Source organism: Fusarium graminearum, chromosome 1, assembly GCF_000240135.3.
Source record: "Fusarium graminearum PH-1 chromosome 1, whole genome shotgun sequence".
NCBI lineage: Eukaryota > Fungi > Ascomycota > Sordariomycetes > Hypocreales > Nectriaceae > Fusarium > Fusarium graminearum.
Window position 1 is genome coordinate 10,994,496 of NC_026474.1, and position 12,772 is coordinate 11,007,267.

Below are 12,772 nucleotides of genomic sequence, written 5' to 3' on the forward strand. Positions count from 1 at the left end.
GTTTGAAACTTGAGTGCAGGCGGCTTTCGCAATTTCTGCTTTATTGTGAGGGGATAGCTCTTTGCTTCGGGTTCAATGTCTTGGATGCATTCTCCAGTGTCACAGCTCCAGACGTGCAAATGGCCCTTCTTGGAGATGAAACACAATAATTTTGAGTCTGGTGAGAATACAGTATGACTGCGGTAAACAGGGTCATTGGTTTTCCCTAACGCACGTAGGCGTGAGTCCCAGGTAGTTGCCTGTCCACTCAATAAAGTCAACCAGGCTGGAACCTTTGCGGCAAATGTTTTTGTGACAATACTGTCGCTTGGTGCAAAGACCAGGAAAAAGTAATAAATCTGTAGGGGTGTTGAGTTGAGAACCTGAATGTCGACATCAACGAATCTGATCGCGTCATTGATGAAGTCAACTAACTCTGATATGTCGCCCGTGTGCTGCAGCCAGAAGTAAGCTGTTTGTCCAAGGCCTAGCTATTATTCAAGAGAATCTCTCACCTCAATGGGAATGGCAGATTGCAACTCCCTCATCAGTTTGGTGATCTGGAAAGCTCTATCCAGCAAGCTCATAGCTTCGAGCCAATGAAGAAAATGCTGTTTCAGAAACTTCAAGATTCTTGTGGCATCCCCAGGTCCTAGTCCAGCTACTATTTGGTGGCTCACCCAGTACAGGCACGCATACTGGACCTCGGGGGGCATGCATGCGTTTGTGAACTCGGGTTTCAATGTCGAACGGTGTGTTCCAGGAATCTTCAAATGACAAATATCGGGCTGTAGAGTTTCCATAATGCGGAGACAGTCTTTGGCCAAGTCCCTTGACGACTTCTTTTCATCTATCCAGAACTGGTGTTTTCTTGTTTCGGGACTCGTGAGATAGTCGCGAAAGGATAAGTGAAGCATCCGGATAGGTAAGTCCGGAGAGGAACGAACATCGAGGACGGAGTGAAGTAGATCTAGCTTGCTATCGATGATATCTTGGTCAACGTCCAAAAGACGTGACAGTGATGAAGCCGATAGAGGATCAAAAAGGTTGATAATAGTACCGACAACTCGTTGGAACTCGTGAATGACTTGGTGCTTGATGGCTTCCAAGCAGTTGAAGCTAAACAGTTGCTCCAAAACTGGCCTGTAGGTAAAGTCCAGATGTGCTGCAGTACCATCTGCCTGATATTCAAGAAATCTTTGCAACTGCTTCCCAGGGCTGCCCAGCTGGCGCTCACTAATAAAACGGCATGCAGTTGCAGCGAAGATGAAAAGAGGGACTGCCTTGTTTGTGAGTAACCCGATACATTCGCTTCCAGGCCAGTCTTGTGGCAACTTCCGCTTCTCTTCAACAGAAGCATTCCAATCGTCTCGGATCAGTTTCATTTTGTGATGGAAAAAGGTAAGTATATCCTGTTTGATGACCGAGGCACTTATATCATGAAGAATTAAGTCTCGATAAGACCCTTTGACGTCTTGAAACCCAAGTCGAACGGGGAGGTCTGGACGGCTCGTGATAAAGACTCGAGGTCGGGGGCAATGTATCGTCTTGGTAGTAGAGAACAGACTTACGATGAGCCTAATGTCTGTCTCTGATTCGCATTCGTCCAATGCATCGATCACAATTGTGATGAACCTTTCGCTTGAAAACTTGCCTGAGCTCTTTCTTAAAGGGTCCAAAATGAGTGTATCAAATTGCTTCGCCACAGATTTGCTGGTGACAGTAGGGTCATCCTGGATGGCCGCTTGGATATTGGGCCTTAACTCGGGTAGATTCATTGCTAATTGGCGTGCAATTGTCGACATCATTTTCGAGGTTCCGCCTCGATCAGCTTCTCCACGTTTGAAGAAGAAGGTTGCCCCTAGTTGTCCATCTTGAGATAGATGCTGAGAAAGTGTGCGTGAAATAGTGGATTTGCCAGTACCCGCCATGCCGTTTAACCAGAACACTGTTTTAGATTGTTGAGTGGTGTCCTTGATCCAGTTCTTAAGCTCTCCAAGGAGAGTCTCTCGAGTATTTGGTAGACATGTGGCATTGCGTTCTTCGGCGTGTGAGTCCCAGACTGCATCACCGACATATGGCAGCTGATCAATTGTCGCTCTTTGCTCTTCAGCCTCAGCTCTATCGTCTACGGTGACGAGAATTTCACTGTGATAACGTCAGTAATTCCTCTATATTAAGTCCTTCCTCGTATGAGTCGAGTTATCTTTTCCGATCGGTTGTGGACCTCGGGAGACCAGAAAGATTGGCTGCTGGAAGTAATTTAGTGGTTGACATAAACTTTAGATCACACTTAGTTTATACAGCCTAAGAGTGATCGGTCTAATTATCTCATCTGGACTTCTTCAAGTCCCTCCCGGAGGCCAACCTTTCTGTCACTCACTCACCTAGCTGGAGGTTTAAAAAAGAGAATTTGACTCACGCCATATCGATCTGAAGCATTTCTAGCATAGTCTTGGTAGTCTTCTCAATATTTTGGATAGCAATCTCGACCTTTTCTTTTTGCATAGGCCATTTGAGGTTTGGCCGATTGCCTTTTTGCGAAAGCTGGCTTTCCAGTTCGCATAGTTGAATCCTACTACTTCCTATCACAGAGTCAAGTCTCTGGGAGGCCTGTAGCTTGGATCCTTTTCTCGAAAGGAGCTCGTGGATCTTTTCTGACTCATAATGCAGTGTTATGGCAGCCTGAAGGAGCCGGGCGCGGCCGTCGTGCGAGCTTTTGACGTCTTGAGCGTACTTGGAACACCATGAGATGACCTTTAGGGAGAGGTCTACGACGGCGATAACGTTGGCTACAATGCCGAGACCTTCGAGCCCCGACATTGCAAAATCGGTACTGCTTGGATCAGCTTGTGAGGACGTAGACAGGCGGGTTGCATAAATGTTAGATCACTCTTAGTGTGTGTATGGCCTAAGAGTGGGCTAATAATTTCGTCTCAACTGCTTCAAGACGTAAACTTTCGTCTGATCCACTTTACGTCGCTATTCTTCGACCGGACTGTTCAAGGACGTGGGTGATGAAGGAAGAGGAAGAGGGGGGGAGGGGAGGAGGGGATTTCAGGCTCGGCTGCATGATAAATTCCGGTCAGCCAGCCAACAGAACAAGTTGGACCTTGGGCAAGGAAGGATGCATGCATAGGTGCCTGCGAAATTTTGCTGCAGCGCTGAACACTTGGAGAGAAAAGGGCATCTATCTGGCTGACATACGTGCCTTCTCGGTGGATTCTTCTTTGGTTGGTGCCGACAGATAGATCAGCGACATGCTACATACAATAAACGCCCAACCCACAAGCCTGGGCGCTTAGCTCTCCAACTGGGCACATATATGAAGAACCGTATCAACTCGTGAAATGGAGCAACGCATGTAGAGATGGGGTGAGTGGTGTTTTAATTGCATGCATATTAAGAATTTTTTTATGAAAAGTTATACTGTCTCCATCGAAGATCAATGTCTTGCTCCCTTCTGTAAGTGATCCCATCTACTGGGATATCAACCGCCCGCGTTGTTTCTATATTATCTGCCCCGCATAGATCAGGCAGCTTGAATATGGTACTTTTAACTTTTGAAAGCATGGGTTGAACGTGGAACAGATCTGCTCGGTAGGCTGTAGTTATAGCCGAAGTGCCGTGACCAACATGACGCATATTGTGGGATCAACTTCCTGCATGCCATAGTCTTAATCATAGCCTCAACCACCATATCACCAGCGAAAGTAGTTGAGGCCCCTCAAATTCAAGGTCTGAGCCTATCTGTTCTTAGATCAATACGCCAGAACAAGGATCGCTCTGTGGCATAGCGGGAATGCTTTGCACCCGGTCCATCATGGCTTACAGTGTTATAATTAAAGATCTTTCTTCCTCGTGTTATTGCACTTGGTGTTTGGTGCAACTTCAAAGAAAATTTCAACTTCATTATTATCTATAACTTGGCTGTTCTACTTTCAATCTGTACCAACCGCCAAATGAGGCTGAGGTCATATTTCTGTCTCTACGGTGTAGGGCAATGGGTCTCAAACGGTTGTGAGATGCATCATGACGACACATGGTATCGATGTTTGACTCTAGGTACACAGAAAGCAAATACCAACACTGAATCTTAGATTTGACTCGGTGACCCTGACTATAACTCATCCCGAACGGAAGTAACCTCTATCTCAACCGCCGTATAGTAGTCCGAAGAAGGAGGATGCTCCCTCGAACCCAAAGCAAGAGTAAACCCATTCTGACTCCCATTCCCCACCAAGTAAAACTGCGTGAAATCACCCTCCAAGTCATTACAAACGACTTGTCCCGTATTCATATTAAACCCACACGTCGCAGCCGGCACAGAACACTCAAGACCGTGCTCGTCCGTCTTTTCGCAGGTAAGTAAACTCCAGCGCCCGTTACCCAGACTATCCTTGTTGCAGAGTTGAAGTTGGCCTGGTGAAGAGGGCGAGGCGTATTCTATACACAAGTACATCCCGTCTATCTCGCAGACAAAAGATGACTCTGCTTCGATGGAGAATGTGAGGGTTGGGATGTTGGATTGGGGTTCGAGGTCGAAACCCATTACTTGGGAGGTGATTTTGCGGCCGATGAGGTATTCATCGTGGAAATTGTGTTCTGGGGCGATGATTTGGAATGTTTCGAGGGGTGGAGTGGCTGTTGTGGTCGTTTCGGTGAGGGTTGTTGTTTCGGTAGAAGCAGATGACAGGACCGTTGTAACTGAATCGGCGGTGGTTGTATCCTCGGAAGTTAATGTCGCGGTACTCGTAGAAAACTCGGTAGTTGTGGTGACTGCTATATCTGAAGTCGTGATGATTGTAGCTGAGGTTGTACCGCCAGTTCTCACAAGCTTTGTGCTTGTAGGGGAACCGGACTCAGAAACAGTCACAGTTGTAGCCTCTACCATCACAACACCTACATCTTGTCAACACTGATCACCGCCCAAAATGAAGACAGCCAATTGACTTACTAGTTTCGCTCGACTGGCGAGGTTTGCAAACACTCGCAATAGCAGTATTAGCCCCAAGGGCAATTAAACAGAAAAGAGCGAAACGCATATTAGCAACGACAAATAACGAGCGACAGCTGCCAAAACAGAGAAGCAAAGAGTGAGGTCCAAAAATTGGTCAATTGAATTCTATTTGTATTTGTCCATTGTTTATTTGACTGTAAATAGGGGACTGGACTATTGACTGTCGTTCGGAGCTAAAAGAGGTTTAAGCTGGGCTGAAGTGTCAGCTATTGAACACTAGCTGGTGACTATTAGCAGGAGCTGTACGTAAATGGCTGGATTTACTTTGAGGAGCTGTAGATTGATGACTAGATTTATGGTTGATTAATTCTTTATTGCACGACAATAGCAATGTATTCAAGAGGTGAGTTTGTGACAGTGTGAGTTGAACTGAGATGTCATGAGACAAACCGAGAGGTGCCTCTAAGTTGACCTGACAGGTGCTCCATATAAAGTACAATCTGACCAATTAAACAGCTTAATCGCAGCTCTCAATCGAGGTCGTTCTAGCGCTGACAGGCACCTCTCAGCTCAACTCAAGCACCTCTCAGTTCAACATAAAGAGCACCTCAAAGCTCTACCATCTCATGATCTAGATCTAGATACCACGGACACTGCCGCATTCCATCGCGATTGCTTATTTAAACTACGAATTAAATTAACTATCTGACCATCAGATCGTTCGATGTGTACGACCCGAGTTCCCTGATGTTGACCTGTCACGCATAGCAGATGTAACCAAAACAGATGTAACTTGCCGGGATCAGGAACATTCCCAGCTGTCAAATGCTTACTCTCAGCACTTAAGATAGCTTCAATGAATTAACTTTCCCAAACAGTCTCGATGACGCCACAGCTTGTAAATCCACGAAAGGTGACGCCACAGCTATTGATAGTTACAGTTTCGGAGTCGCCATTAGAAGGTATGTCTTTAGTATATTGAAGTCTGTAGAAAGGCATGCTGTATTATATTGATACTGTCAAGTGGAGTTGTTATTCATGATTGTGGTCGATTTAGTTTGGGTGCAACATAGAATGTCACTCAACTCAATGACATGCCATCCCTTGCATCCCATCACATCACTTGCATGCAAGCCACACCGCTTGATTACTCACCTACTTGGACTCTGTCTCTATCATCCATCAGAATGGCGTTTGGGTTGAGATGCTGCTAAAAAGGGAGTCTCCGCTTAGTGGATCTCCAGGGTCTTTCGGGGCGAACGGCATGTTTTTCCCTTTCTTTTGTTTCTATCAGCCTTGTTAACTTGGCTTGTGACAGTGACTCAATGGATATGAGTCTGATCATTCATCAACCGGCTGCAGCGGATATGCGTGCGTCGAATAAAAGTATATTCTTTTCTTATCAGTAACAAACTAACTGGTTGCTCGTCATTGTTCACTCATTGTCGCAATCAGGTCATCTACTCATCGGTATCTTCCAGAGCTTATCATCTTATCACAATCCCTGTTTTACTAGTCCTGTGACACTCCATCAATTCTCTGTTTCTCTTGGCTTCGGATTGAGGCTTGCAAGCCTGATCTGGATTCCCACACACTCTTTCTTGGGGCTTAGGCTAGTTCTGGACTGCAGATCATGAGCTAGTGCCCAGTGACACGCGCCCTCTTATCCAAGAAAAAAAAGGTGATACATGAAATGCCCTGTTTACAGAGTACACTGATTGGGGGTACGTACTCAACTGCCGAGATGATGCTTTATGCAGAGTCGATCATTGATGTCGTCGTCGACGATGTCGTATCCCTTCCTGATTCACCACCTATACCTACTACTTTGTATGTTTGTTCCCCATGTGACTCAATGTTCAATACCACCCTCCAAGACATCAACTAGCACAAATCGTGAATGAAACAAAAAAAGAGGCGTCTTTCCGCTGACTCTTCCCACCTCTAGCTTTAGTCTCCCACCCATCAATCGGTAGTCGCCGTTTGGGCAACAAGTATATAATGAACACTCTCTCCCCCCCCGAAAAAACAAGGATCTTTCTTGATTGCTTCTTTGTACCTGATTATTTACTTACGCTTTGATCATCATCGACTTATTATTAGCAGGGTTCTGCCTGTCTTATTGGGCCCCCACTAACAAAGAGACAACTCATCAACCCAACTCGCCCTGCCCATTATCCTGAGCTGAGCTTTGGGAAAAAAAGAAAAGAAAATACAAAAATTAGGGAGACGGGGAATTGATATAAACCTCTTCATTTCTCTCTCAGCTTTGTTCTCATCATCACTTCAAACACAACTCAACTCATCACTTATACAATGTATCGTCAAAACCACCCCGGTCCTCTCTCCCTACCCACAACCTGGAGTCCTCCCACCAACGACATGATGCCCAACAAATCCCCTACCACCGATACAAACCAGCGAAGCCGACAAGCAAGCACATGCTCCGAACGCAGCTGCGAAGGCATGACGCTCGACGAAACAAGAGAGCTGTGGAGATGCATGCTCGAACTGCAGCTTCGCTACGGATGTTATAACTCCACCAGGATAGACATGGCTGTTGATGCTGGAGAAGATGGTCTCGACTTGATGCGTACGTTCCCCTCTCCCACTCTTACATGTGATTTTTGTTAACATTTTGTTTGTAGCAAACCGCTTTATTATCGATACTCTCAATGAGTCTGTCATTGACCTTCCCGATGAAGGCCGCGAACTGCTTAACCGCTATTTATGTCCTTCGTCACCAAACAATAAGCAAAAGTGGAAATTCTGGAAGAAGGAATAGTGTTTTTACTTGTTAATTTTCTTTTTATGGCGTTGGGAAAGCGGGTTGGAAAATGGCATTTAGCATCTATACCCACGATATCAGAATGGCACTGATTTATTAAATAACAAACATAATTACACACATACTCACTCACTAATTCTACTCTCAAAATCCTTCTCCCCAATAAACCCAGCCTGAATCTTCATACTCTCCAAAACCCTCTCTCTAACATCCTCATGCTCAATATCCATCCCCATAAACCCCCCATACGTAGCATTAAATTCCACATCCTTCAACGCCCGCCACATCCTCGCCATCTCATCAACACCAAGCGGAATAAAATTCGGAATACTCCAGAGGAAAGAAAACGAGTTCAAGCCCGGAGGTCGAGACGGACGCTCTGCTCCTGTTGCATCAATGTCCCAATTTCCTACGCCTGACGCTGTGGTCATGAGTGTGTCGGCGATGAAGAGACGGGAGTTGTAGTGTAGGACTAAAGATCCGGGGAAGTGTCCGCCTAGCTTGATAGCCGTGGCGCCGGTGTCGAGGATAGGCGTCGAAGACTCGGTGAGAAGCACCTGGTGAGTAGAAGAGAGTGTAGTCCAGGGTTTGTCTTCAGATGAGATATACACAGGACAACCAAACGCCCTCGCCCACTGAACATGCGCACTATAAAAGTGCGGATGACTTATAACAATCGCCCTCAAACCTCCTCTCTCTTTAATTCTCTGTACAGTCTCTTCATCCAGCAAAGTAATACAATCCCAGAGAATATTCCCCTTAGGGGTTTTGATAAGAATAGCGCGCTGGCCGATAGCTAGCTTGGGAGTGGAGTGGATAAAGGTGACGTTCGGATCCGACGGACACTGTACCCATTCGTTCTTGAAGTGCTTCTTCAATTCGCCCAGGGTGGAAAAGGATTGGCCAGAGGGAGGGACGAATTGGCGAGGATCGTCGCAGATGTGACATGTTTTGAGGGCGGAGCGATCAGCGGTAGGGAATTGAGTGCCGCAGGTGTCGCAGACGAGCCATGAGTCTGCCGTGAGAGGGTCGTATTGCTCTGTGGTGAATGACATGATGAGAGAAGACTAGCTTGCGAGTTGATCGTGGATGAATTGGTAGATGAATGCTTCTTTTATATTAAATAGACCGAGTCTGGATGATACTCTCGTTGGGTTGATTACTCTCAAGACTCCCACAATTGACGTCATCCCCCGCGTTTGACGATAGCCTCAGTTTCACAGCTTACCAAGCAGGTCCTTTTGCTCAGGTCCAGACTCACAACGTGGCATATTCGTTCAAATTGATTCCACATCAATCGTATATCGTATTCCCGGTATCGGACACTTATGCTGTTACATGCACAAAAACTCCAAACACCTAGATGCTAACCCAAACATTGATCCATAGCACATTTTGTAATCACCACGCCTCCCACATCTGACTCCCCATGGAAATCAACCTGTTAAACAATTGATCTCTCATAGAAACAGCTGTGAGATGATGCTCCTGTCCATCCTTGGTCTTGATGATCAATCCATCTACAATCTCACTGCCCATTGCCCATCCAACAATGATCTTGCTCTTCCATCCAAGACCGCCCATCTTCCTCAACTCGTCAATCTCTCCAATTGACACTGTCCATGCGGGCTTTAGATCTTCAAGCTCAATCGTCCAGCTAACAGCCGGTGTTGTAGCTGTAGCTGTAATATACGCATGACCCTTCTTACCCTTGTATCGCGCTGGGAAACGGATTGGTCCTGTGATGGGGTTGGGCTGCTCGCCTTTGACGACGCCAAGACGGTTCTTTGCGTGAGGGGCGCCTGCTTTAGCCTTGGCCTTGTCTGCAGCCAAAGCTGTCGTGACGCCGCCCTTGGCAGTGGTGCGGATAAAGTTCATGATGCGATGCGATTTCTTGTGCTTGCTCTTTTCTTCGTCGTTTTCATCGTCTTCGTTGAGTATGTTGGGGTCCGGCTGAACAGCCGCGGCAATCTCAGCCTGCGATACTCCTTCTGGTGGTGTTAGCATGAGTCACTTACACATTGTATTAGTCATTACACACCTAAATGCTCCAGACCCTCTCCGGCTGTCTCGTGGGGTACCGTTGGAGGAGGGACGTCTGATGTGGGTGGTGGAGGCAGAGGAGCCTTGTTCTTCTCCCCAATACGGAGAAGGGTGATGGCTAGCTGCGCATTGGTAGGGACGCCCCGAAGAATGGTGTTTCGCAGTTCAACATACTTCTCCCAGCGAGGATACGTTCTGTTGACAAAGTTCAAAGCAGGTGTAATAATTGGATCACCAAAGAATCCAAAACCAGCGCCGAAGCCCATACCCTTCATGGCCATATATGGAGACGTAAAGTAAGATCCGAGGAGCATTGGCACAAGAACTCCAATGAGAATAAGCTTGGGCCGATGGCAGTGGAAAGGTGCCGCAGGACTAAGAGCATTTCCAAATCGCTCCCACGTATCGACAAAGTCGGCCATCATATGCATCGTCGGACGAGCCTTGTCCCAGACAGCGTTTGACACAGGCTTCTTGGCCCTGTTATGCTCAGCATGGGGATTCTCTCCCACAGACTTTTGTCGAGCCTCGGTGGCTTCCTCGGTGAGCTTGGTCGGGTCTGGAGCAGCGCTGTCATCGTCGGGGTCTGTTTGGGGGTGCTTTCCAGCAGCAGTACTAACAACAATCTACACCCCGTCAGTCTGTTTCCGCGAAAATAAAATAGCAAGGCAATAAACGACATACGCCGGAACATACCGTCGAAAGGCTCGTCACAAAGCTATGTGCCTCTTGCTCAACCGCTTCGCCCTTGTGTTTCTCAGGCGCGCCAGTGACTGAGTCATCGGAAGCCAGTACACCAGCAGCTGGTGTCTTGACTCCTCCCGTCTTGGGATCAATAAGTGACGGCGGTGCGCCAGGGAAACAAATGTTGCGAGCATCAGGGGACCAGATGAGGATCATGAGAAAGATAATAAGCGTCGGGCCAAGAATGTCAAGCAGCCACGCCAGGGTATACACTCCCAGAAAAGCTGAAGTTCTCTGGGTCTCCTTCCACGATCTCAGACGGATAATCTGCTTATAAAAAGCAAACAGCTGCACCAGAACAGACACGTAAAGCCGCTCAATCTGCGCCCTAAGCTTCTCTGGCGAAAACTCCTCGTCGTCTGCAATGTTCATATCCAGCATTCCCAGCGGAGGCTCCTGGATGCTCTTGACGTAAAACACCTGCTTATCGAAGCGGCGGATCAAGGTCCACACATCGTCGTTCTTTAGTCCTCCCACGAGGTGTGGCACGGCGCAGGGCGACTCGTTCCATCCCAGATTCTTGACCTCGACGTCTCCGTGTTCGAGCTGCGCTGCGCCTTTTTCTTCAAAGTTCTTGCTCTCTTCTGCGAGGGCGTGGCTCACGGTTGGAGCTTCTTCTTGGTGTTGTTCGACGATTTCAGGTTCACTTGGTACACCAGTCGAGAACCGACGGCTGGGGTCGTCGGATGCCGTAGCCATGATTGTTTTCTTGTGAGAGTAAGCTTTGGATCTGTCAAACATTGAGCAACAGACTCACGATGGGAGTTGTCTAGTCATATTGTCCAGCGCTACTGTTTGACAGCCTGGAATTGGAATGGAAATAACCCCGCCGCCTACGTCAAATGTGACAGGGAAGGGAGTATCATGACATCTAATCGTGAATCGTGACGTCATGAAATCTCAGCTCAAAGACGATCACAAGCATCAACCAAACAAGGAGACACACTCACACGCACTGAGATAAGACAAGACGACTTTTCTACTGAAAGAAATACGATATTTCCGAAAATGGAACGAAAAGAACGCGCAAACACATGTCAGTCCCTGGCATTCAGCTGCAAAAGAGCAGTCACCTCACGTCACATATGACAGATGACACCCACTGAGGTGGTCTCTGATGGTCTAGATCTGGCACACAACGAATATCACTCACTGTATTTGTCCTCACAACCCTGTTTTTGTCTCTATCTTTCTGCGCACAATCAACCTGGTTAATGAGGCTCTCAAATCAAGGATTACGTCGATCCCGAGTGCAACCTCCGGAGTGGGGCCGATTACCGATATCACGATCCGGACCGCGTCATCCGGGGTGTGTCAGACAGATCATCTTGATTCGACATTTACACAAATCGATGAGTTTCAGCTTGGTGGTGGATGGCACTCGATGAAACCCTTTCGTCGCCTTGTATCACCAGAAGAGGCGATCTACTGGTGCTCAGCTTATGAGTGATGCAGAAGGGGTGGCAACGGGATTGTCATTTATATTAGGGACATATCATCTTTCCCTGAAGTCGAGAGACCTGACACTCTACCTGTTAAATTATCTGGCTATCCCATTGTTCAAGACCTTCCATGCTCCCATCTCCAAAAAAAGACGAGTGTCTGGGTTCCTGCCGATAGTCCGACATGACAAGGTGAGAAGAACAGCTCGAACAATGCGCTGACTTATGAATTCCTCTTCATAGTCATCTAGATCTGAAAGACTCGATATCTTTGCGACCAGTCAAGTCTCTTGGTGGCAGATACACCATCCCCAGGCCGAAGTCTGTCAAAACACCATGATCTGAGGGCCAACCAAGCGAAGCGCCTCGACTACATATCGCTGAAATACCCTATTACCACGTCCTTGGTTTATGTTCATTCCGTTCGACCTTTGGGGGCGACGTTTCGGGTCACTATTAGTCAACATGTCACTCCTGGCTGAGGTTGGCTCATACATACCAATTGCGCCATGAGCCTTTCCCGGGTCACATCAGACATGAATCTTCAAAGAAGATAATTACATCAAGTGATCTGATTCCTCTCTACCGGTCGGCGATTCTCTGTATAGCAGTGATCAGAAGGGGTATTATCTGTGACGTTTCGTTGTCGTCAGGGACATGACCAACCACCATGAGCATCATGTCGACAACCCAGCGACACTTATTTATTACACCCAAAAGTTGTACCATGACGGTACAAATCTAACTATTTCTACTTTAACATCTTCTATTGTATGTTTGGAATAAGAAAAGGCAGTTCAAGCTCCATGAACACGC

At 47.1% G+C, this 12,772-nt stretch overlaps 5 protein-coding genes across 5 annotated transcripts; 1 reads left to right on the plus strand and 4 right to left on the minus strand.

Moving 5' to 3' along the window:
* Window positions 1-2,397: 2,397 nt before the first annotated feature.
* On the minus strand, window positions 2,398-2,802 carry FGSG_10494 (uncharacterized protein; the record flags this gene model as incomplete). The annotated part of the gene is made up of 1 exon (XM_011321180.1): window positions 2,398-2,802. One exon carries the CDS (start codon window positions 2,800-2,802, stop codon window positions 2,398-2,400), a length of 405 nt encoding a protein of 134 aa, XP_011319482.1.
* A 1,297-nt stretch (window positions 2,803-4,099) lies between these two features.
* Window positions 4,100-5,024, minus strand: FGSG_10495 (uncharacterized protein; the record flags this gene model as incomplete). The annotated part of the gene is made up of 2 exons (XM_011321181.1): window positions 4,100-4,881; window positions 4,937-5,024. 2 exons carry the CDS (start codon window positions 5,022-5,024, stop codon window positions 4,100-4,102), a joined length of 870 nt encoding a protein of 289 aa, XP_011319483.1.
* A 2,155-nt stretch (window positions 5,025-7,179) lies between these two features.
* FGSG_10496 (uncharacterized protein) lies at window positions 7,180-8,825 on the plus strand. The gene is made up of 2 exons (XM_011321182.1): window positions 7,180-7,532; window positions 7,588-8,825. The coding sequence occupies exons 1-2, from the start codon at window positions 7,256-7,258 to the stop codon at window positions 7,722-7,724; spliced, it is 414 nt and encodes a 137-aa protein (XP_011319484.1). The 5' UTR covers window positions 7,180-7,255; the 3' UTR covers window positions 7,725-8,825.
* On the minus strand, window positions 7,784-8,782 carry FGSG_10497 (uncharacterized protein; the record flags this gene model as incomplete). The annotated part of the gene is made up of 2 exons (XM_011321183.1): window positions 7,784-7,790; window positions 7,857-8,782. The coding sequence occupies 2 exons, from the start codon at window positions 8,780-8,782 to the stop codon at window positions 7,784-7,786; spliced, it is 933 nt and encodes a 310-aa protein (XP_011319485.1).
* A 303-nt stretch (window positions 8,826-9,128) lies between the features above and the next one.
* Window positions 9,129-11,213, minus strand: FGSG_10498 (uncharacterized protein; the record flags this gene model as incomplete). The annotated part of the gene is made up of 3 exons (XM_011321184.1): window positions 9,129-9,718; window positions 9,769-10,396; window positions 10,467-11,213. 3 exons carry the CDS (start codon window positions 11,211-11,213, stop codon window positions 9,129-9,131), a joined length of 1,965 nt encoding a protein of 654 aa, XP_011319486.1.
* Between the last annotated feature and the right edge of the window lie 1,559 nt (window positions 11,214-12,772).